General features: G+C 42.1%; 1 protein-coding gene and 2 pseudogenes across 1 annotated transcript; 1 reads left to right on the top strand and 2 right to left on the bottom strand.

Annotated features, from left to right (window-relative positions):
- Nucleotides 1–1,643: 1,643 nt before the first annotated feature.
- On the bottom strand, nt 1,644–6,150 carry LOC148101927 (uncharacterized). The gene is made up of 2 exons (XM_087842995.1): nt 5,637–6,150; nt 1,644–5,180 (listed from the first exon to the last, which is right to left on the bottom strand). The coding sequence occupies exons 1-2, from the start codon at nt 6,136–6,138 to the stop codon at nt 4,666–4,668; spliced, it is 1,017 nt and encodes a 338-aa protein (XP_087699121.1). The 5' UTR covers nt 6,139–6,150; the 3' UTR covers nt 1,644–4,665.
- Nucleotides 6,151–6,247: 97 nt separating this feature from the next.
- Nucleotides 6,248–11,464, bottom strand: LOC148101926 (uncharacterized; annotated as a pseudogene).
- A 10,006-nt stretch (nt 11,465–21,470) lies between these two features.
- Nucleotides 21,471–23,227, top strand: LOC148101925 (uncharacterized; annotated as a pseudogene).
- Nucleotides 23,228–26,043: the final 2,816 nt, after the last annotated feature.

The following is a 26,043-nucleotide window of genomic DNA, read 5'->3' as shown; positions in this document are numbered from 1 at the left end:
TTTGTATAGTTTTGTGTGCGAAAACTTTTGAGCTACTTCCTACATCTTGTGAACAGGATCATGTGTTAAATAATTTGATTTTATATTTTGGTCCATTACAGAAACAAAGACAAATGATAATGAGCACGTTGAGAGTTCTGGTGATGGATGGGCCACAGTCCGAGCTAGCCCTCCGTCTGTGGAGTCCGAAAAACAAGAAGGCACGGATGCTGAACAACTGAGAGGGAAAAGCCCAGATGAGGTTTGTGGAGAGGGAGAGGAGATGCAGCAAAGGGCCACGGGTCGGTCTCAAACTTGGTCGGTGCGTCTCAGTCATGTGGCATGCGGTTGCCTGTTCACCCACTAAGCTAAACTGGCACCCATGGTATCACTATTTAAATGGCAGAGAACATGAGATATTTTTAATTTTGCTTTTACTCTTTTTCCTCCCCTGGAGCGACTTCACATATCATTAAACTCTAAAGTGCTCAGTAAAACACTCTCACAAAAACTTCACATTAATTTCACTCCTTTGGAAATGAGTGTTGAAGAGCTGGACAACCAATTAGTTGAATAACATCTTTTGTCAGATCTCTGTATGCAGATTTAGACTGTTCTCAGGGACTCTGTAGAGTTTTTAAGTCACAGTTTTAATGCATTTAAATCTTCTTTTGTCTTTCTGACTCAGATGGAAAGCCCCAGTGGACTAAGTGAAGAGCCCTCGCCTTCACCCAGCCCGTCTGATCCAGAGAAAATGTCAGAATCTGAACCGGCAGATGCAGAAAGGTAAAGATTTTATGTGTTATACATGACTGTTTTTCTTTTAACAATATTTTTAATTTACAAATTAAAAAAACAAATAACCGGAGAACACTAGACGCCAAAGAACCAAACAAACAGCAAATCCAAACATGGCAAACCACCAATCCTAGTGGAATCTCTTTCATATTCTTCACTGACGAACACAGTGAAATGGTGCTCATTCTGCCTGCATGTGTCTTGTATTTATATTAAAATGCTGTAACTTGCCAGGAATTACATAAATTCACATTAAAATCTGAGTATTGGAAGCTCTCACTGCAATTTACGCTATAAATAAAGTGTAAATTTACACTAAATTGTGGTAAGAGCGGTGAAGCATGCTGTTTAATGCACGTATATGTTTAAATTATCCGGGGCAGTCCATGTGGCGTTGCACCACGTGTTTGACGTGTCACTGAGTGCTTGTTATATATGTTATATATTATTATAGCACTATGACTAAATAATGAGGGAAGTATTATGTATCACCACCATGATGAACACTTGTGGCAATAGTATGTATAGTACTCTGCACAGTGTGTGCATATTTGATGTGTATAGATGTTTTAAAATTATTACTCATGATATCACAATGTCCAGACATGTCCTGTAGGGACATGAGGAGGAAACGGTGGCAAAAGGAGCTATGTGAGGCTGCTAAAGGCAGTGGATCCATCACCAGACCACAGGCAACAATAACACATGTACCAGTTGTTGAACTTGTTACGGATTCAAATATTGAGGAGGGATACAGGAGGAAAACCCAAAATAACCACACTGGTCCGGCCGGGTCAAGTCAAACGATGATTTAATGAACACACGCGTGGGAGATGGACACCATACATCAGACAGCATTAGATCTCAATACAAACTCCACACACTCATTGTTTTATGAAAATCAGGGTATTAGAACGCCCCCTCATGCGTACAGATAGTACAATACAGTCAATATTGACAACTTTAGACACATCAAGAAAAACATTCTCTTCGTCTCGAGGACAGACACTGGCTCCAGTGCCTCTCCTTGGAGCGGACTGTCCCCTACGGAGACACAACATTACAGCTGCAAGGTTTTCCAAATTATCAAGTTGACGTGTATATAATTCGCTGAGTCAGGGATACAATATTAAATGCATGTTGGTTTAATGAACTACCATTACTTAAAAACTTAATAAAAAGATATAACTGAATAAAAAATCACAAAGAATCACATAATATCAGTGTTATGTAAGCGCGTGCAACCTCCTGGGCCCAAAGTCATCTCACACCATGGATCAGCCAGTCATAGCGCTGACTGAAGTTTTTGACCTTTATTAACTCGGGCACAACTCTATAATAAGCAACAAACTGCCATATGTGTAAGGTGATCATGTTTACACCTGCAAAGAGAGCTCATATAATTATTCTGACACCTGTAAATAAAAGATTAACACCAGGTTATAACAATCACTGTAATTCAAAGGTTAAATGTAATGTCAATAGCTTCAATCAATGTTTAATGCAATGCTTATTAAATGATTCTGATATAATGATGATGATTCTGCTAAAAATGAAATAAAACACCCCTTTTCACCCGACAATTCCCTCTGTTGACCTCTAGGAGAATCCAGAGGTCACAACACCAAATGTTATATCAATTCTTGATCTACACAGCCTGTTCTACGTGCATCAATGGCATCATGGACATCGGAGTCACAACTCTAGGGTCCACTGCCCTTGTGATTACTTTCTCTAACAATGCTCTGGCACAAGGAATGAAACAACACCCACAAATAACAAAAATACCCACCAAAATAGACAAAGTAAGCATGACCGAAAGCACAAGCCCTTTCCACCGTCCGAACACAGAGTCCATCCAGCCCTCCAGCGGATTGTCAACTCCTGAGTGATCATGCATCGTTTCAGACAGGCTCTTTAAGCCCTCAAGAGCCCGAGTCACTGAGCCGTCCGGAGCGGTGTTGTTTGGAATGAAGGTGCAGCACTGATCTCCAAACATGGCACAAACGCCCCCTTTTTCTGCTAATAGCATATCAAGGGCCATCCTATTTTGCACACCCATTAATGAGGTGGGACCCACCTGCTCCGCTAACCCCTCCATCCCGTCTCTGGTCAGGTTAGAGAGTCTCAGCACATTATAATGAACATAATTAATCCTATCTACGTTCTTGTTTGGGGTCACTGGAAAGAAAGCAGAGATTATTGGAAGATTTTCAAAACCGGCTGCTATTTGGTCAGCAAGTTTATATTCACTTGGAACCCCCCTGGGCACTCCAATGGAGTCGATCCAGGTTGGTGAATTCATTCTAGGGTCATAAACATGTGTTCCATCAATTTGTCTTTTTAGCGAAATGTGTCTCTTGCGTCTGGCTGCCAATGTGCGTGTGTTGCGCTGTGGGGTCGCTTTTACCTGATTTCCAATTAGCATAAGTGGCGCTCCTAGTCTCACCATCGCGCACGTCCCCACGCTTCCCAGAGGAACACGAACCAAAAGAGTCTTGTGGCCGCAATAAGCCCGCTCCTGGCCCAGGTTCCAATCAGTGTGGTCGCATCACTTACATTATTTGTGGTCCTCCCCATGTGTGTAACAGAACACCAACTGGGATCAATTTCTCCCAAATTATACTTTACTTTATCGGTGGAGAACTTAAAACACGTATAATTATCCTTTCTAGGCATAAACGGTCCTACTTGGGTGTATTTGTGGATAGGGGGAAATAAACTGGACAAAACAGTGCAATTCCCACTATTCACTACTTCTCTCGTCATTCGCAACATGCAATTATAGCCCCACTGATCCTCTGGATGCAGTGGCGCCGGCTCTGTGAACAAACGCGGTCTAGCGGAAGCACAAGCTACACAATTAGACAATTTTTGTTCTCTCGCATTTTGAGCCATCCAGTCCAGCCAGATGTTACTGTCACTGAACCCGGTGGCGCGTTCAATCAAATCTCGAGGTTTTAATGTGCTGTAGTCCACTGACAGGACCCGTCTACCGTTTGGTTCCTGCTCCTCTGGTACCGCCTCCGACGACCCGCTTCCTTTTTGGCCTGTAAAAGAAGTAACAGAGTTGATTGAATTGAAAGTCACGTGTGTTGCTGTTTCTTTTCTAACTGACTGTACTATGTTATGTTTTCCTAAGAAATTAACTTTAATTAACCTTTTTGGATCAACTCCTACAGTTTCCACGCCCACAACTAAATATACAGGTTTTTCCCGCTGCCAAAGTCAACAGATTTTTAGATGGACTGTAATCCCTTTGAAGTTTAAGCTCATTTCCTGGTCCTAATTCTGACGGTTCCCAATTTTCCCCAGTATAACCCTTTACCTGATTCCAATTCCTACACCACCCGTCATAAGGCCGATTTCCCCTTTCGCAGTGTGTACTCACTGAGTAATCCCAGCAGATCCACACATTGTATCCTCTCCAATTGCCGCTCGCGCCCTTACAGTTAAAAACATCACACAAATCAAATGTAAAAGAGGTTGTGGAGCCATTAACATAATCTAATTCTAAACCACCATAAGTGCTGAGACACTCATCCGTTTTACCAGAGATTTCGCGCTTCATTCTCGCCCGCGACTTGAGTTCACTCAGTGGTATATCGAGTGGCGCTGGGCTGGAATGACCTCCGTGCTCAGACAGTCTGCGTGGGCCGGTCTGCAACAAATAAACCAAAAAACATATAGCGGTGATTAATAACATAGTTAACATCAGACGAAGTAACATTTTGTTAATTTTTGTAACTTCTCTCTCATCACAGGTTTCTGATTGTTGTAATGGCATTGTATCATGTATGACTTGTTTTTTGTTATTTTTGTCTTTTTTTTTTTTTTTTTTACATACAAGTTCAAAACTCTTCTTATCAAAGCCTTTATGTGAAATCTTCAATTTGATACTGCTCCTTTTTGCTGTCGCGGTGACTTCCTCCTAAGCTGGTCTTCGTTCTTCGGCCTCCCAGGTAGACTACCGGTCGGCCCGTTGCACAGGTGTGAGGGTTTATTCTGCCTCTGTTTTTCACCTGTGTTGGGTGGAGTTGCAATTTTTTCCACCCAGCTGTCGTGTGCCGGTGCACACTGCGACCAATGGTACCAGTTGTCGCCTTTCCCTTTCAGTTGAACTGCTTTCGCCGTCCGGGCCAACACCTCGTATGGACCAGTCCAACGAGGTTCCTTCCACTTGCGTTTGATGACCTTCAGCCACACTACTCTCGCGTCTGGGACCTCTCCTTCTCCTGGGGGTTTTTCACAAGCCACCTGCTTTGTGAAGCTGGACACAAGCGCCTTTAACTCGTTCCAATAGTCTGCGTGAGACCTGTTCCCTCTCGTGCCCTGTTCGACCGGGCCCACCGTCCAAGGTGCCGGAAACTGTCTCCCAGTCAGCAGCTCGTATGGCGTGAAACCTGTGGACTGATTAACAGAACATCTTATGGTCATCAACGCAATCGGCAGGGCCGCGACCCAATTGAGCCCTGTTTGCGCGCAGATTTTAGCTAATTTATTTTTCAAATTTAAATTCATCCTTTCTACTTTCCCTTGGGATTGAGGATGATACACTGTTCCAAATTTGTGCTGAACTCCCAACATTTTTTCCACCTTTGCCAAATCTTGATTTTTAAAGTGGGTTCCATTATCTGATCGAATTTTTTTAGGGAACCCATGTCGAGGAATATAATGATTGATTAAACATTTGATCACGGTCCTCGCATCTTCCTTTTTAGTCGCCCATGCCTCTGGCCAGCCGGTCAGTACATCTACACACACCAACAAATAACGAAGACCACCAGGGCCTGAATCAATCATATCAGTGAAATCAATGACAATCTCCTCTCCCGGCCTCTCAGGCATCCGGAACTTACCCAATTCTGGTTTGATCACTGGCTTGGGATTGTGTGCTCCACAGATTAGACACCTTTTGGCCTTCTCCCTTATCATTTCTCTGAGGTTAGGGTGCCACCAGTGACACAGATTTCTCTCCATCTGTGCTATTCCGACGTGTCCAAGCCCGTGGGCCTCGCTCACCTTCTGTTTCGCCATTTCGTCTGTTAGCACGGGACGCCCGTCTGGCCCCCTCCACAAGCCTCCATCCTGCCAGGCTCCCTTATTTTTCCACACCCCCTTTTCCTCTGGGGATGCCTCCTCCTGGGCCTGTTTGACCTCCTCCATTTGGTTAATTGGCCCTTCCTCTTCTGCAATTACCTGTATCATTTGTCTCCGTCCTTTGTAACCTGCTGCCTCCTTTGCGGCTTCGTCCGCTTTCTGGTTTCCTTTTGCCACCATGCTGGTTCCTTGTGAGTGTCCTTTGCATTTTATGATACTCACTTCTCTTGGATCGGCCAAGGCCTCCTCCAATTCCTCCATTTCCTTCTTGTGGCAAATAGGTGCGTTGGTTGCTGTTCTGAATCCTGCTCTTTTCCATTGAGGCAGCTCCACGTGCGCTGCTCCGAATGCATACGCTGAGTCTGTGTAGATGTTCACTCTCATATCCTTAGCTAACCTCAAAGCTCGAGCTAGGGCTATCACTTCAGCTCTCTGAGCCGACTGCTGTCCCTCAATCCTTCCTGCTTCTTTGACCTGATACTCATTTCCTACTCTACAGACCACCGCATAGCCGGTTTTTAGTCCTTCTTCATCTCTGTGGCAACATCCATCTGTGAACCAATCCTCAGCTCCAGGTATAGGTTCCGCCTTCAGGTCCTCTCTAATTTTTTCTTCAACCTGTGCTCTTTTGACGCAGTCATGTGGTTCCCCTGCTCCCATTAAATCTGCCATGTTAATTCCTTCATGTGTGAATGTCAAATTTGGAGCCTCCAAAACTTTACTCAACTTCTGTTGTGCCCGTGGCGTCATACTAAATGCTTGTGAGTTCACGTACGCCACTATACTATGTGTAGTGAGTATTTTTAGTGGATGTCCTCTCACTACATGTGCTGTTTTCTGAATGACTTTGGCAACCCCTGCTGCATGTTGTGTGCATGTGGGATGTCTTGCTTCTGTTGGATGCAGTTTTATACTAACATACATGAGAACATCCCTACTCCCCCCTTTTTTCTGAAACAACACCCCGTTTACGACGGAGTTTGTTTCGGAAATATCCAAATAGAATGGCTCATCATAATTAGGTGTAACCAAATCAGATGCTCTTGACAGATCCTGTTTTAATGCAATAAACGCGATTTCAGTGTCAGGCGTCCAAGGCAATTCAGCCTTAAGATTTCGAACGCCAACTTGCTTCAGTAGGCCCCTTAAAGGGGCAGTTTTACCTACATAGTCAGGAATGAACTTTCTGCTGTAACCTGTCAACCCAAGGAAAGAAAGCATTTCTCTCACTGTTCGCGGTTTTGGGTGTGTCAGAATTTGGTCTCTGTGTGTGTTCATTAAACCCACTGATTTGTGTGCGATTACCCGACCCAAAAATGTTACCTCAGGTCGAACCAATTGCAACTTTTCTTTACTCACTTTGAAGCCACACTCCACCAATCTATTCAACACGACGAGCGAGGCTGCCGCACAATCCGCTGCTGACGGGGCTGCAATGAGAAGATCATCGACATATTGAATCAATGTACATCCATCTGGCAAATTACATGTTGACAGGGCCTCTTTGAGCACCTGATTGAAAATGCCAGGAGAAAGTGCAAAACCTTGTGGTAGACGTGTGTATCTGAATTTTTTGCCTCTGTATGTGAATGAGAAAATGTCTCTGAGTGACTCATGCAGTGGAAGACAAAAGAATGCATTTGCTAGGTCAATACAAGTGAACCACTTTTGGTCACACTTAATATCTGATAGTGCAGTGTAAGGGTTTGGAACAGGTACAGTGTTAGTGTGCAATATGGCATTAATGGCACGCAAATCATGTGCCATACGATACTTTCCTGTTCCAGATTTCTCCACCGGTAGAATTGGTGTGTTCCAATGTGAGTAAGATGGCTCTAACACTCCGGCATTTAACAGCCCTTCAATTGTTTCTGCAATTCCTTCTTCTGCTTCAGGTTTATGTTTATACTGCGGTCTGTTGATTGGTGTGTTTGATTTCAGGTGGAACAGGATAGGCGAACAGGTGGCCAGGCCAACATCTGTGGGCCCTTTGGACCACAAACTGTCAGGCAGTTTTGACAGTTCAGCAACTGCATCAGGATGATCTGCTCTCTCTCTTCCATATGTTTCTGAAATTTCTTGATGTTCAAGGGTCACTACATCATTAGACATGCAAGTTATACGATAGATTTTAGAATTTGGTGCATAACATAAATTTGGAATTTGGGTGCTTTGCCACCCTGCGTCGTCCAGCGCCCGCCTGACCATTGGTCCCAGATCACATGCTCCATGACCTTCGTGGACCGCCAATGTAATGTGAGGGGCCGAATTTTCTCCCACATTATACCAAGGCAGTTGTTCATCAGTTAATTTTACAGCCGCGGCTACACCTTCTGGCCCAATGTAAATGTTATTTGTTTGCACATTCCAGCTCTGACCCTCAAGATCAGACTGGAATAGTTCACGATAGGTGTCATCATTTTCCCTGTCATAAAAAAGAGTGACGTGGTATGGATCTCGTGGTGGGGAGTAAACTGCCAAGCTCATTATCCAGGGTCTCCACAGTTGGAATTGACTTAGAATGCCTTCCTCCAGCAGCCTTCCCCAGTAAATGTCGGCTTTGGGTTGTTCACAGTTCTGAAGCAGATATTGAGTCTTTGAGTTTGTTCCCAGGCACGGGAAATGCTGTCCTCCTGGCAGAGTAACAGACAGTCCATCTGCAGAGCACATGATAGTAGCTCCCAGCTTCACGAGCAGGTCCCTGCCCATGAGATTCACTGGCACTTGAGGTGACACCACATATTGATGTTTCACAGTCTGCTTTCCCAGCTTTGTCACGGCTGGATCGGTCAACGGCAGAGTCATTGGAACCCCGGAAAAACCCACCACATTAACTGTGTGATAGGAAAGTGTGGCACAGTCTGGTGTTGCTCTCAATGTGGAATATGTTGCTCCAGTGTCCACTAGAAAGGGCAATTCTGTCCCTTCCACGGTCATTGACAGCATAGGGTCTGCCATCCCCATGCTGTTTGGTCTCTCCGGGCTCCTTCAGTACTGCTGCTGTTCCCAGCCCCAGTCAGCCACTGGGTACTGAGCGACTGGCGCTGCACTTGGGTTCGGGGCTTGATATGCTCCCCTGTACCCATTTCTCCCTCTTTGTGTTCCACGTGCCTGGGGTCGATAGCCTCTCCTTGGATTGCTTTGAAAAGATTCTGGACAATCTCTACTCCAGTGTCCCTCTGCTCCACATTTCCAACAGGCATTCCAAGGCATGTTAGTGGGATTCCCTGTTTCACGAGCTCTTTGCACTCCCCTCACTGATCCACCACGCCCTCTTTGCGGACCACCGGTTCCCCAATTCCCTATGGGTTGACGCTGCCTTGGTGCATTGACGGGCCACCTGTCATCAGAGCACAGACCCGGGTCTCCCTCTGGCCATTCAGGCGCGGGACCAGGCCGGGGCCCAGCTATCATTATTTTCTTTGCGTTCTCCTTTTCCTCCTTCTTTTTCTCTCCAACTTTATTTCTCGCCTCTGTCAGCTGTAACTTAACCAAGGACGCCTGTGCCTCCTCCAACTCTTTTTTTTGTCTGTTCGCGGTATCCTGTTCCTCCTGCAACCGGTGTGTTACATGTCTTTCCCACTGCACAGAGTCCGCTACAGCAAAATCTGGATTTTTCTCTAAGTCAGCTTTTACTTGATTGGGCAGCCCTGCCAGCACCGCAGAACGGAACCACGCACGATGCTCACCTTCATTACCTGGATGGATACCTGTTTCTGACAACCACTGCTCTTTGGCTTTTGCTAAAAACTCCCTAGGTGTATGTTGGGGGTCCCAATTTATTTTAGGTATAGCTCCAGTATTAGGGGTTGGGTACTTCTCACGGACTGCGTCAGATAAGGCACATTGCACTTCATGGTATGGCAGATCATTTGCATACCGAGTTGTATGGGCTATAGCCTCTACATCAGCTAGCCCACCACCGAGCATACAGTGGCCAGCAATAGCACGGAAATCGCCAATGGCAAGTTCCTGGCCTTCGGTCAATCTACTCAATGTTCTTAACCAACTCGCTCCTCCCTCAGTTATAGGTGGAAGTTGTTTAACCAATGCTTCCAAATCTCTTATTTTATATGGGCGGTACAGTGGTTCATTTTTTGAACCTGCTATTAAAGGGAGATTATAACCAGGGGCAGCAGCTCCTGGCTCTAAGGACACTTTTTTATAGCGAACCGCGTGTTGTTTTCCACTTGAACTTTGAAACATGGGCCTTCTTACTCCTATTCCTCCACGTCCCGATCTCAAATTTCTGCCTACGTTTGAGTCTGACTCAACTACTCTGTCTTTTTCCTCATCACTCTCCTCTTCTGATGAAGTCGCACCATCTTCACTCTCCTTCTCTGGCTTAGCTTCAGTCAGTTTTTTCTTGACGTCTTTTAGCGTTTTTATTACTTCCCTTAATGCATTTGGATGTTCATGCATCCGGCCATAGACTTCTCCTCTCCAATTTTTGTCCTTAGCCGTTGTGTCAGGTTTCTCCGACCTACTGGTTTGGGTCTGCCCTTCTCGTACTGGTGTTGGCAACTCCTGAAAGGTTGACCGTTCACTTCCATCCTCCGTTGACATTGTATCCTCCATTTTAAGGGTCTGTTCAGTCTGTCCACTGTAACTTGGCTGTTCCTCCATTATTACCTCTGAGTCTGACATTTTTTCTTTACTTAGTGGGCGGGGAGGCGAGGTTAAGCCTTCATCTGCAGCTGAGGCTACCTTTCTCCCTCCCCCACTTTGGGGCTGACATTTAACTGTCACTGACCTTTCTTTGGGACGAACTATAAGTGGGCTGGTATATTCAACGTCCGCTATTCCTCCAACAACCACTCCAGTTTGTCCATCTGGACCATGAACTTGTCCCCCACCAAGAGTCATCACAGGCATGATGTATGATTGTGGTGGGGCACTAGGTGATACTGCGGCCCAAGTATATAATTTTGGTGTGTCAGGTTTGTTAGCATCTTCTGGGTTTGACATTAAATCCTTCATTTGGCTCTTTATCTTCTTATTTTCCTCCTTCAGCTGTTTCAATGACTCCATGACATTTTCCATGTCTCCTGTTTCCTCCATGACATCCTCCATCATCCAAGATGATGCTCCATTCCACAGGAACAGCCATTTACAGCACTTTGCATGGGTCTCCTTTAAATTCTTGATTTCTTTTTTGGCTTTCCGGTTAACTGAACGTCCCTCTGTTTCCTTTTCCAGTTGTTCCAGTTTCTGCTCGCATCTCTCTCCTTCCGTTTTAAACACAATGTTTAGGGCTATCTTCTCCTCCAGCCCTCTCTGTTGGGAGGCAATAATTTTTCTTACCTCCACATCCATCATTTTGCATTCTTTCTCCGCTGTTTTTAATGATCCAGGGAAAGCCAAGCGAATGGCTTTTTTAGCTGTTGCAGTTGTTCCTCCATAGGCCTAAATGCCCTAGACCCACTAGATGTCGCGCTGGAGCTGTTTGCCATTTTCCTGAAACACAGGCTTACCTCCCTCTCAATGACGTTACTCGACTCCTCCTCCTGGGTCACCCCACTACGTCTCCTTGAGAGTTCTCAGAATTAATCTCACCACTCCAACGGTCACAGTCTCCTCCAGACCTGCTCGGTGACACACAATTAACCCAGTGCGTCAGGGAGTTGACCGTGGTTTTATTAATGTTCACACTTAATCACAATATTTCACTCTCCCATTTAATTTAATAAACCCAAATACATTGTGTGCTGTACTTTATGCACGCTACAGCCACACAGTTTAACACCTTCTCACCACACCAAGTCGTCACAAAACCTGCGTCAAGGCGCTCTCGTATCACATAATAATAAATAGACACCATTCTATTTTAACCGGTGGGAGAGTGATGAACCAGTCAAACCCAAACTCCTCAATAGTTCGCCATTTTACTTCAACACTAAACAATCAAACTCCACTTAGTCTCATTTACTCCAGACACCATTAACCATTTCAAACACACAGTCACAAACAATTCATGTCAGCCACACAATTTCAAAAAGCCAATTATCTCCTTTTAAATAATTTCTCACTTCGGGACTTCTCCACCACTAACTCTACAAATTTTAAGAAAGCATATCAAATTCAGTACCGGTTATTACCGCTTGTACCATGGAGAAAACAAACATAGCCGCCTCTGTGACTTCATACTCGGGGTCATCCGCCTGTATGGCTAGTTCAATCACCCCTTTAAATAAAAGTAAACACCGACTAATATATAGATCTAAGTCGTCCAGATCTATTTCTGAACTTACTGACACCTCATAAGGGGCATCTCCCTCTTCTGTCTGTGCAGAACAGTTACAATTCACCTCCAGAAGCCCCTCTACCCCTGTAACTTCAATGTGACAGGACGCTGATCGCAACATTATTAGGGTTTTTATAACTTTATATGAACAGGAATTTATCAATATTGAGTGGGGTTTTTTTTCTTCTTTCAAATATGTGTGTGAATGTAAATGAATTTCTTACTTTTCACAAGTCCACTTTATTGCGTGCTCATAGATTCACTTCTGTTAAAGTTATTCAACAAATATATTTTTCTTTATTTATTCCTTATGGATTATGTCACGCTTATTAGTGGCTCATATATACTTAAACTTATGTCTAGACTTGAACACAGAGGTAGAGCATCATTCCATCCTTTTTAGGGTGACAAACTCCACTTTCTCTGTATCAAGACAGCTCATAACCTTTCAACAATTTTATCTAATGTATTATTGATTAAGATTCTTCTAGGAGAATAAATGTGTGGTTTTCTAAGTACACTTAAATTTTGTCTCAGATTAGTTCACTACAATTTGATCCAAATTGTAAACACTCACCTCCCCATACACCACAATAACTCAGAGTTATATGTATTATATCTTATATTATCACAAGAAAGCAACTGGGTTAATCAAGCATACTTGTCTATAGTCTCACACTGAAAGAAAAAGACGCTCACAGTCTTATAACTTCATATATATCTTGCTTGAATCAAAAGCATTTTAAACTTTCCACTTTTCAGCCATGCAACACAAGAGAAATATGCCAACCACAGTCATTAATCATATATTCACAGCAATATTCAAAACTCATTTATATTATCATAATACACAAAACCAGCATGTTATTTACAGGGCTTTAACAATACTTGCAAAGCATAATTATAACAGTCAATCACACTCTAAACAAAAATGAACGTCCTCTGTGTACCTCACAGCAGCCACGTCATTTGCATGTTCACACACACAATCCAATCAGGCACGCAGCGCTGCAGCACGCTATCGTCACACACAGCCTCGTTTCACACTCAACTCTCTATCTTATTTTACACAGACGTCTTATATTTACACTCACTCTCAGGCCTGAAAGTTTTAGCGCCTACACAATTTTGACAAATTTAAGATAACGGGTCCAACCGAAGAAAGTCCAACTTTTTTGTAATCAATTAACCAGTATCAGCCTCTAACTGTATCTGGCCTCATCTCTAAAGTCCCTAAGTCAATTTACAGTGCCCAAAAAAGCGCAGATAAGGAGACTCTAACTCCTAGCTTGTTCCAGGATGCCCTGTACCCCACAGTCAAGCCAACTGAACTAACCCTGTTCGCCGACAGGTCAAGGTCGCGCGTCCGCGGCCAGGAGGGAGCGTAACCTCCGGGCTATGCGCCTCTTAGTGGACTCTAACCACCGTTCTAACAAAATTTATAATACTTTTAAACCGCCGTCAACCCTCTAAAACAAGAGTATGACTGACGCAGATGCAACGTTATGGACAATGGAGCCTCTAACTCTCAACATGGCCAACACAGATGCAATCCTTTAAACCAATGGAGCCTCTAACTCACAAAATGACCAATTCCCTATCAAACTACCTGAGCCTCTAACTCAGTATTATTTTCCTTTACCTCGGGCCTCTAACCCAGTATTATTACTTTTAAGCTTATATCAAGTTTCAACACTCATGAGATTTTTTCATCAAAATCAAAACAGGCCTTCACCAGTAATTTCAGTGAGTAGACTTTTAATTTATACAATCCAATTTGGCACAGTTCGGATTTACATTCAACAGGTTGTGCCTTACCTTTAGATGTGCTGGCCTGCCCACTCACGTCAGACCACTGGCTCGTGCCTGCCCGTTCGACCACCTCGGACCGTCCAAACCTCCAAACCTTCCTCCTCAATACCACAGGACGAGCCCCCAAAACTGTTACGGATTCAAATATTGAGGAGGGATACAGGAGGAAAACCCAAAATAACCACACTGGTCCGGCCGGGTCAAGTCAAACGATGATTTAATGAACACACGCGTGGGAGATGGACACCATACATCAGACAGCATCAGATCTCAATACAAACTCCACACACTCATTGTTTTATGAAAATCAGGGTATTAGAACGCCCCCTCATGCGTACAGATAGTACAATACAGTCAATATTGACAACTTTAGACACATCAAGAAAAACATTCTCTTCGTCTCGAGGACAGACACTGGCTCCAGTGCCTCTCCTTGGAGCGGACTGTCCCCTACGGAGACACAACATTACAGCTGCAAGGTTTTCCAAATTATCAAGTTGACGTGTATATAATTCGCTGAGTCAGGGATACAATATTAAATGCATGTTGGTTTAATGAACTACCATTACTTAAAAACTTAATAAAAAGATATAACTGAATAAAAAATCACAAAGAATCACATAATATCAGTGTTATGTAAGCGCGTGCAACCTCCTGGGCCCAAAGTCATCTCACACCATGGATCAGCCAGTCATAGCGCTGACTGAAGTTTTTGACCTTTATTAACTCGGGCACAACTCTATAATAAGCAACAAACTGCCATATGTGTAAGGTGATCATGTTTACACCTGCAAAGAGAGATCATATAATTATTCTGACACCTGTAAATAAAAGATTAACACCAGGTTATAACAATCACTGTAATTCAAAGGTTAAATGTAATGTCAATAGCTTCAATCAATGTTTAATGCAATGCTTATTAAATGATTCTGATATAATGATGATGATTCTGCTAAAAATGAAATAAAACACCCCTTTTCACCCGACAAACTGCAGAGGTATTCAAGTGTAAAAATAATAATAGCAAACACATTTGCAATGTTTTGGTTCTGTAACATTTTTTATCATTACTTTTTCATGGATTAGGTGCAAGAGTTGTTAAGTGTGGATAATTAAATAATAGGTTAATGTAATAGTAAATTGTGCCTTTTTCTCAGATCAACAGGAAGTGGAGAGTGATAGATGAGACGAAGCGATGGAAGGAGGAAGAGAAGCAAAGTGAGTGAGTCACAGGCAGAGCTTGGTTTATTTCCCACAGTTTTTTAAATCTGTTGCCTTATGGTTCCAAGCGTTGTCACTAATCTTTGCATTTTATTATTATCTTGTAACACTTGTTTTAGGGCTGTTCGATATAACGTATATATCAGATGACAATATAAAGACATCTATCATTTCATTATACGCTATTGTTTGTTTTATGGTATCATAAAATAAACAGTTTGTGCCAATATTTTTTTTTCACCGTTTTGATGGTCACTGTAGTGGCTATATTAATTTCTTAAAGTTCTCTCTTTCTCTAATATTTAATATAACCACACTATGGACGGACAAGAGCCCGTTTTTATGCGTTGTTTTTATGCGTTTTTGTTAGCAACAACAACGGTAAAACCCTTGCGTGACCGCTTGGTTTTTTTTTTCCACATAAACCTTTCAGAATAAAGCCCAAGATCCTGTTGAGACTTTTCAAAATAAACTGAATCAGATGAAAGAGTATGCAGAGTGTTTGTGGATGAGAAGCAAAAAAGAGTCGTCAGGTGCTAAAAAGTAAACCTTAGACTCAAATGTTAGAACAGGCTTTTCCCCGCAGCACATAGAAAACGGCGGCTGTTACAACTTATGTCTAATAATGTATAGTTTCATGCATCGGTTAAAACATTAGACTCCAGGTACACGACGCCCAGCTGGTAACACTTCAAAACAGATTCACAGAAAATGTAAAGTTTTTGTGATTTATATCGTTATTGGGACGATAGATGTCTTATATCAGGATATGAGATTTTGGTCATATCGCACAGCCCTAACTTGTTTAATCCTATATTCCTATGTATTGTATACCTTGTCAGGTTTCATCTGCGTGCTCAGGTGATTAACAATATTACCATCGGTGGTGAAGATCCATTCTGGTGGTGTGCTTGTGGCTGGAATACACAGATATTTCCGTGCCATGTGGGACATTAACGGGAAATGTTCTTCATTCATTTTCCACCAAGCCAGTGGATCTTCTTCTGCATCTACGATCTCCTCACTGAGGTAACAGTCCATTTCTGTCTTGGCTCAGCATCAACAGAAATTCACTGCAGCCATTGTGATATTTGATGCGTCGTAATTTATTTCAGGCTATTTCGCAAATACATATTTTTGCGGCAATGTCATTCACAAACGCAAAATATTACTTCCTTAAGATCAAGCCTATATCAAAATTGTGTCATTCTTTTGGCCCATTGGAGTGCGGTAAGCCGTCATAGGCCCCTATTGGAAACTAAGAATATTACATGGAATTGCTTGTTTGGCAAAAAAAATTGGTAAATAATGTAATTTGGTTTTACAAAACAAAAACATGGAAAACTACAATTTTCATACATCACTCTGAACACACCATCCCCACTGTCAAATATGGTGGTGGCAGCATCATGCTCTGGGGGTGCTTCTTTCATAAGGGACAGGGAAGCTGGTCAGAGCTGATGGGAAGATGGATGGAGCCAAATACAGGGCAATCTTGGAAGAAAACCTCTTGGAGTCTGCAAAAGACTTGAGACTGGGGTAGAGGTTCACCTTCCAGCAGGACAATGACCCTAAACATAAAGCCAGTGCAACAATGTAATGGTTTAAAACAAAACATATCCATGTGTTAGAATGGCCCAGTCAAAGTCCAGATCTAAATCCAATCAAGAATCTGTGGCAAGATCTGAAAACTGCTGTTCACAAACGCTGTCCAGCTGATCTGACTGAGCTGGAGCTGTTTTGCACAGAAGAATGGGCAAAGATTTCAGTCTCTAGATGTGCAAAGCTGGTAGAGACATACCCTAAAAGACTGGCAGCTGTAATTGCAGCAAAAGGTGGTTCTACAAAGTATTAACTCAGGGGGCTGAATAATTACGCACACCCCACTTTGCAGTTATTTATTTGTAAAAAAAATGTTTGGAATCATGTATGATTTTTGTTCCACTTCTCACGTGTGCACCACTTTGTATTGGTCTTTCAAGTGGAATTCCAATAAAATTGATTCATGTTTGTGGCTTTAATGTGACAAAATGTGGAAAAGTTCAAGGGGGCCGAATACTTTTGCAAGCCACTGTATTTGCAAAAGTGATCCGACGTTTTCAAAGACGTCTGTTACCCACCAGCTCGATAGCTAGCCGGGTGCTCGAGGGTCACTAGAGCCGCCGAGAACGGTCTTTCGCTATTCAGGTTAAACGCAATGTTGGGACTAACGCGTTATTAAGTAATGCGTTACTGTAACTACGTTATTATGCCAAAATCAGGAACACGTTAATCGTTACTGGGATTTAAATAGGGTTGTTATTTGTTACTTCTTGCGGTGGCTATCGCGGAGCTTCCACAGATTCAGTAACATTAGCAAGTGGTGGAGGCGAGGAGGTGGATGAGGGAAAGGGGAGGCAGGAGAAGCAGGCGGCCACCTGTCCGAGTGTCAGGTGAACTGAACTTCAGGTAAGAAGTTATGACCTGCAGTCTATCTGGGTCAGATATAAACCAAGTTTAGTTGGATGTTATTTTTCGTTATGCTGACTTTTTCGTACTGGGTACTAGCTAGCATGATGGAGTTTCTGTACAGCTGGGTGGGTGCTATGATGTATAAGGTTAATTATTAGAGTTGCCAACCGTCCCCTAAAAAACGGAATCGTCTCTTCTGTTTCTACTTCACTCATGAAACTGATCAATGATCAGCTGATCGGCTTGTCCAAGTGCCGTCTCTCTTGTTTGTGTATCGGCCACTTTGCGCCAGAAAGAAGAAAGCAGCGGAGGTCGCGTTAAACAAAAGCAGCACGTTTAAGCTTGATCAGCTGTTGTTAGAATTTATTTAATATTACTTTCTAGTATCAGCTGATGTTTGCTGGAGCCACAGCTGTAAAAGCTGCTGGTCACTATATCGGTTTGGATATGTGGTGAGAGGGAAACATGAAGATGAAGCCAGGAGACGTCCTTACTAAATCATCAGAGCTGAACAGGTGATGGAGAAACAGGTTTACCTTTTAGGTGACATGAATGAGTTGAAGGAAAGTTATGAACTGTTTCTGAGAGACAAATAACACCAGGATCCTTTTTTTACGTAGCTGACAGCTGGTAACTGTGCAGGGGCAGGTCTAGCAAAGTTTTGCCAGGGGGCCAGGTAGGGCATTAACAGGAAGAGGGGGGCACAAAGAAATACTTTTCTTTCTTATTCTCATTTAAAATGTAAAAAGCGCACATGACGTTGTAGGGCTGGGCGATATGACCCAAAATGCATATCTCGATATTTTTTAGCTGGATGGCGATATACGATATATCTCGATTTTTTTTTTTTAAAGCCATAAGGTAAGAACAAAAAGAGAGTTCTTAGTCAAAGCTGTGTCCCAGATGTCACACAGGCACATTAACATACAGCATAGATGTACATGAAAAAAACTACTCAAAAATAAATGATGAGCATTTATTAAATAATAATGCTCCATAAATAAAAGAAAACTATGTTGTTTTTGTGCATAACAAAGAGCTCACAATTGTGCAGTCAAAATGTAAACTAAGAGACACTGAGCATAATAACAAAGACAGATTTCACAGCTGCTCTCTTTCCAAGTTCATGACTGACAGCCTGGAGTTTGAAATCCTCTTCATAACCGTGTCTCTTAACAGGTGCCATTTATGGTCCTTATACACACACAGTACGGTAATATTACGTTGAAGCACAGTACGTATCACTCCGCTAGGCTCCTCGGTAGCCGTAATGCTCCGATAATCCATCAAGCCGGTGCAGCTCCGTAGCTTATCAAAGTCGAACTAAAACATTTTTTGGCAGATTGCTGAGCGCCGTGTACCACATAAAATCGGTTCGCGGTCATCAAGCACAACCAGAATTCATACATAAGGCGCACTGTCGATTTTTGAGAAAATTAAAGGATTTCAGGCCGTGCATGGCGTTAGCGTGGTTAGCTCGTTTGCGTGGTTAGCTCGTTAGCGTGGTTAGCTCGTTAACACGTTGACGCCGTCCACCCCCACACACGGGGCGATGCGCAGTAACTCGTTAACGTTGATTTGCCGTGTCCATCTTGTCGCTGCTCCCCCATCGCTTCACCAGCGATGGGGAAGGAGGGGAGTTGTGTTCAGTGAAGGAGAGGCGAAGCCGAGTAACGTTGCGTAAAGACAAAAGCGGACCAAAGACAGGCAAACTTGTGGCTCCACAACTATAATTATAACGTAACATAGACTATATCGATATAAAAGATATTGTCACATCTTATATCTCGTATAAAAATATATCGATATTTTTAAAAAACTCGATATATCGCCCAGCCCTATGACGTTGTGACGTAGGCTAGAATCACGGCAGCAGTCGACTGTGGTCCAGTTGTGGGATTTCTCTTGTAGAAATATGCACATTATTTTTTCCTTTTTATTTGTAGGTGGCACAGTGCACTTGTGGCAAGTAAGAACGCTAGAAGACTGACAATCTTGCTGGGTATCCAGTTACGGAAGCAACACATTAACAAGAGAATTCTGAGTACAACCAAAGTTACTTTCCCTAGTAACTAGTTACGTTGAAAGTAACGAGTAACTTGAAGAGTTACTTTTGATAGAAGTAATAAAACTAAGTTACTCATTTAAAGTAACTTACCAACACTGGTTAAACGTAATATATACGTCACTTAGATCATCTGAAAAAAAGTTTTTTTTCCAGTGTTTTATTTGTTCCGGAGTAAATCGGTTTGGCTGAGATTATTTATTTTAATAATTTAATAAATAATAAATTAATTTAATAAAATAATAATTATGTATTATTATTTATTAGATTAGATTAAATAAATAAATAAATAAAACTTTATTAATCCCTCGGGTGGGTTCCTCCTCGGCTTTCACACAGCTGAATAAACGTCAAACAGAAAACTGATTAAACAGAAGTGTGGCATGGTCGAGAATTTACACCAGTGTCCTACTATATTTTAGATAGCAAGGAGCAGACAGTGGTGACGCAAATCTGAAGGCTAGACCGTCCAATTTCACAGCCGTTTACTTTAATATGAATACCTTGTGTTAATTTAACATAAGTTTAATTTGCTGCCAAATAAAAACGTCTGTGTGCAACCACTGTTTAATGAAGTAAATTCAAAATGTTCTCTTGTTTTTGTTGTCCCTAGAGCACGCAGTGAACTCCACAAGAACAGAAACGGCAGAAAACAAACTGGGCTGGCTGTCTCAGCCACCCCAGACTTATTTAGACTTTTCTCTAGACTGAAAACAGAACTATGAAAACCTTCAGGAGACACATTATTTACATCATCATGGCCAAATTGTTCATATGAGGCTGAAATCATGAAGCGGTGGCCTCGTCATTCTCTGACCATAATCCAGCTAGGCAGGAGGCAGTCAAAGAGTGGTTAGGTCGAGGCGATGTGGAGGTGCTCACTTGCCCGCCCTGACAGAGATGTGGACGACGTGGATGATGTGGGCAGTGGTGGTGGTGACATGGACAACATGGACATGCTTGACTGCCTCTGGAGCGACGTGGACGTACTCCCTGATGCTGCACCGGCATGAGAGACACGACAGACTACGCAAACAACATTGACACATGGGAGGCAAGAAACAGAACAAAAAATACTACTAAATCAAAGAACAGAAACTAAACGAGATACACTCAGTCCGGGGGGGGGGCATAATTTAACATAAAGGAGATCACAGTATAGTTATCACAAACTGGTATGGTTGGTGAGCCATGGTTGGAAAACAATATTACTGTTTTGTAAAGGATAACTGGTTCAAGTCCAAAATTTTAGTAGGCCTCAAGTAGATCATAAGCTCAGTTCCACAGAAAACAACTGGGAAATTCACTTCAGTTGAAAATCATTGAGAAGGCCCATTAAGCTGCAGAAATAACAAGGCCTGGTGTGGCAAGACCTAAACATATATTAAGTAGGCGTTTTGCACCATGTGGCTTTTAACCACTAGTCAGAACCACATCAGGAGATGGTTCTGAAACAGGAGAAACGAGCTCCTCAGGTTCAGGAGCAAGATTCTCCAGCTGCAGAGGTTCACCAGTGATCTTGTGAACAGCAGCTAATACTTTTTCTTCCTCCTCCCTTCTCAGCTCATCCTTAAGATTTTCAGTGATCTCTCTTTTCATTTTTAGATGTTCATAAAGTTCATCTATGAGATCTTGTTTATGAACAAGTTTGAAATTCTGCTTTTTGACTTCTTCTTCCAGCCAAAATATTTGTAGTGTCAGACTTCCTGTTGTCTTTGCTTGATACTCAAGATTTTGTAAACAATTCTTGAGATTTGTGTTCTCTGTTTTTAACTTGTTTATCACAGCAGATTCCACCTGTGAAGTCCCTGTTAAGCTTTGAAAAGCCCCAGTAAGCTGCAGGTATTTTAAGGCCTACTGCGGCAACACCTAAACCTATTTTAAGAGGGACGGCCGTGGGCATTCGTATTGTGCCGCTAGAGGTGAAATTCTTGGACCGGCGCAAGACGGATGAAAGCGAAAGCATTTGCCAAGTCCTTTGTCCTTAAATACCCCCTCTTCACCTTCGCAAACACAGTTTTACTTGGAACATTTTCAGAAACAGCGAGTTGTGTTTTGCAAACCAGAAACCTTTCAGAAAGGGACTATTTTTAAACTTAAACAATTAAGCAAACATTTTTTCTTCTCGACACTTTGCATTAAACGTTTAAAGAAATATGTCACACGAAACATTTAATAATTGACAGTCTGACAGAGAGATTCGAGAGGAATCACAAAGACTGTATGGGATGATGGAGAGAGAAATATCGGCGCCTAGGGAGCTTCAAATGAAAATACAAGAACTCCAGTTGGAGTTAAGCACCCTAAAGCGCAAAAAGAATTATTACAAAAAAAATTACTATCGCTTTAAAAATGAGCGTGAACAGAATAGTACAGATGCGCATGAAAGGAATTTCCATTTTAGGGAAAGCATGGTTGAGCTTGAAAAAGTGACTCAACAGTCAGATGACATCGAAGCTCTAATTGTTGCAGAGAATAAAAATTTGCAAGCAGAGCTTAGAACCTTTCGGATGATGCGCCATGAATTTCAGGAAAAGGAAGCATCTCTGCTTGAGCAGAACAGCAGCATTGCTGCTGAGTTGTCTCAAATTGAAAGTGAGCGAAATGAACAAAAGAAAGAGAACGCAGATCTCAAGGAAGAGAGAGAGAGACTTGAGCACCAAGTGGGAGAAGCTCACCATAAAATAACAAAAAAAGAAGAGATAATAGAAAAACAGAACAGAGAAATAGATCACAAGACAGAACAGATAGTTGAGCTGAAAAAAGAAATATGTATTCTTCAGTGTAGGGTGAGACAGGCACTGGATGAAAAACAGTCACAGGTGGAATCTCTGGAGGCTAAAATGCAGGAACAGGTTAACACCATTCAGACGATGCACTATGACTTTCTGGAAAAAGAAGAATATCTCCTCGAGCGTAACAGCAGCATTGCTGCTGAGTTGTCTCAGATTGAAAGTGAGAGAAACGAAAAAAAGAAAGAGAATGCAAAACTCGAGAAAACTTTAGAGACTGTTGAACAGAGACTTGAGCACCAAGTGGGAGAAGCTCACCATAAAAGAATTTAAAAAAGAAGAGATTATAGAAAAACAATATAGGGAAATTGTTCGCAAGACAGAACTCACAGTTGAGCTGAAAAGAAAAATTTGTACTCTTCAGCATCAGGTGAGACATGCACTGGATGAAAATCAGTCACAGGTGGAATCTCTGGAGGCTAAAATGCAGGAGCAGGTAAGCACAATTCAGAGGATGCACCATGACTTTCAAGAAAAAGAAGAATATCTCCTTAAAGAGAACAGCAGCATTGCTGTTGAGATAAACAAATTAAGAAAACAGAGAACACAAATCTCAAGAAACGTTTACAAAATCTTGAGTATCAAGCAAAGACGACAGGAAGTCTGACACTACAAATATTTTGGCTGGAAGAAAAAGTCAAAAAGCAGAATTTCAAAATTGTTCATAAACAAGATCTCATAGATGAACTTTATGAACATCTAAAAATGAAAAGAGAGATCACTGAAAATCTTAAGGATGAGCTGAGAAGGGAGGAGGAAGAATAAGTATTAGCTGCTGTTCACAAGATCACTGGTGAACCTCTGCAGCTGGAGAATCTTGCTCCTGAACCTGAGGAGCTTGTTTCTCCTATTTCAGAACCATCTCCTGATGTGGTCCCGACACAGGAGAATCTTGCTCCTGAACCTGAGGAGCTTGATTCTCCTGTCTCAGAACAGCCTCCTGAAGGGGTTCCGACTAGTGGTTTATGGCGTCATGGTGTCAAACGCCTACTTAATCATGGCCCCAGTTCAGAGAGAAAACCCACAAAATGGAACCGGAGTCCTATTCCATTATTCCTAGACAACTGAGCAGCAATGCTGCTGTTCTGCTCAAGGAGAGATCCTGCCTTTTCCTGAAAGTCACGGTGCATCCTCTGAATGGTTTTAACCTCTGCGCGCAAATTCTCGTTCTCTGCCACGATCAGATCTTTGATGTCATCTGACTTTTGAGTCATTCTTTTAAACTCTTCCATCTTTTCGTCAAATTTTCTCATCCATCTTCTCATGCACATCTACTAGCGAAGCCTGACAGGTAATAATGAGGAGCATATTTTTAACAAATGCACTCAAAGCTTGAAAGCTTCAACTCAACATCTGATTAGTGATTGGTTATGATGATGCTCAGGGGCGCGACTCATCTTAGATCGACAATACAGCCAAACTCATTGGAAAGAGCTTTTGACACCATCTACAAGCCAGCTTTCATCCTAAACCAGTGGTTCTTAACCTTGTTGGAGGTACCGAACCCCACCAGTTTCATATGCGCATTGAACCCCTCTTTAGTGAAAAATAAAATATGATTTTTTTCAAATTCAAGACATAGATATGGGATATTGGTGCACAAAATGAGCCGTGCATGTCACGGTGGAGGCTCTGCCGAACCCCTGAGACCGACTCACCGAACGGCTAGGGTTCGATCGAACCCAGGTTAAGAACCACTGTCCTAAACTGTCTCCCTTTTAAGCGCTTTCCTTAATGTTTAAATTGTTCTCATGACAAACTGAATGGATCTGTTTAAGCTCATCTCTTGAGCGATGGAAATTATTTTTATAATAATTCTTCTTGAGGTTAACGGTGCTCAACTCCAGCTGGAAATCTTAAATTTTCTCTTGAAGTTCCATAGGCTCAGATATTTCTCTCGCCACCGACTCATACAATCTCAGTGATTCCTCTCAAATCTCTCTGTCAGACAGTGAATGAATTCATGTCTGAATTAATTCCCAGGAAACATGAATAATTCATGTTTCCTGAGAGAAACAAGTTAAAGACAGAGAACACAAATCTCAAAAAATGTTTACAAAATCTTGACTATCAAGCAAAGACGGCAGAAAGTCTAACACAACAGATATTTAGGGTGGAAGAAAAAGTCAAAAAGCAGAATTTCAAAATTGTTCATAACCAAGAGAAACCAAATCTCAGGAAATGTTTAGAAAATCTTGATTAATTCATGTCCCAGGAAACATGAATTAATTCATGTTTCCTGGGACATTTGTTTAAAAGCTTGATGCAGTGTTGAAAGAAAAAGTATTCCCTTTCTCAAAGGTTCCAGGTTTGCAAAAGCAGCTCGCTGTGAAACTGTGTTTACGAAGGTGAGGATGTTTTATTTATGAATTTCTCTGTCAGAGGCTGTAATGTCAGTGCTTTTTAGTCCTTAAAGGCATTCCAGCTTTTCCTTCACATGGTTCACCAGACTTGCTGACTGATAAAGGTGACTCCCTCTCCCCCTCAGTGTGTGTGTGTGTGTTGATATATTTGACACTTTAGTTTTGTGAAGGATATCTTCCACAACCCCAAAGCTTAACTTGTACTAAGTTAAGCAGTATGAAAAAATGTGACATGACATAAATGAATCTGTAAAACAAAGGTTTATTTGAAGCCATTGAAGTTACAGTAATCCTTAAAATCTACATGTGTTTTGTTCTACATTAGGCAGGTCAGTTCCTTATTAAAGAGGCCAACGACGTCATGTTTCTATATCATCTCTCCCCTCTTAGACCCTCTTACCCAAAAGACACCAGCCAGTTTAACCCTTTTGTTCTGCTTTGCGCAACTATTTTTAAATCCCTGTAGAACTGCAACCACGTGAGCTAGCGCAAAAAAATTTTTTTCATATGAAACCAGAGGAGTTGTACTTACATCTTATGCCATCAGCTTGTCCTCAGTCAACATTTCCTTCCACATATAGCTTTGCAAAAACTGCATAAAAAGCGCTTGCAGCAACAAAAACATAATATTCCAGAAACACGCTTTGCTGATCCGATCAGCTGTTCGTAACACTTCCTAGTAAGAATAGACGTCAGCGTGAAGTCCGCCATGACCTGCCCGAAACCGGAAGTGATGTCATTTTCGTGGAAATGTAGTTTTTTACCATCAGGGCCTCATGAGCCTATACTGTGTTTTTAAAAGTTATGTTTGACTTTATGACTTTCTGGGATGCTTAGGACTCATATTGCTCTGCTGGAAATAGTTTATTTTGATGTTGCTTTTTTGCAAATTTGCATTATAAGATTTATTTTTGTTTTTCCTGCAGTATATAAAATTGGTGTATTTCAAAAATAAAACTATGAAGACACTCAAAATAAATTTCCTGTGGTGGGAAACTATTTTGTACGGAAGCGTAGAGCTGCCACCCAGGCAAAAGAAAAATACAAGTGTATCACGTTATAACGTGAAACGTTTATTGTTCTAACAAGATACTTTTCACGTTTGTACAATATACCTTTCACGTTTGAACAACATAATATCACGTTATTACAATATACATAATTATCACGTTCGTACAATATAATTATCACGTTCCTACAATATAAATATCACGTTCG

Source organism: Neolamprologus brichardi, chromosome 7 (genome assembly GCF_056152115.1).
Source record: "Neolamprologus brichardi isolate AB-2024 chromosome 7, ASM5615211v1, whole genome shotgun sequence".
Classification (NCBI taxonomy): Eukaryota; Metazoa; Chordata; class Actinopteri; order Cichliformes; family Cichlidae; genus Neolamprologus; species Neolamprologus brichardi.
Note: the sequence above shows the minus strand (reverse complement) of the source record. Positions and strands in the feature narration are given on the sequence as shown.

What these genes read in the sequence shown, in the direction of transcription:
- LOC148101927 (XM_087842995.1), bottom strand. Translation starts at nt 6,138, where the DNA reads ATGGAGGAATTGGAGGAGGCCTTGGCCGATCCAAGAGAAGTGAGTATC. An exon ending in AGTGATCAAACCAGAATTGG is followed by an intron (nt 5,181 to 5,636) that starts GTAAGTTCCGGA and finishes ATCAGTCCACAG; the next exon opens with GTTTCACGCCATACGAGCTG.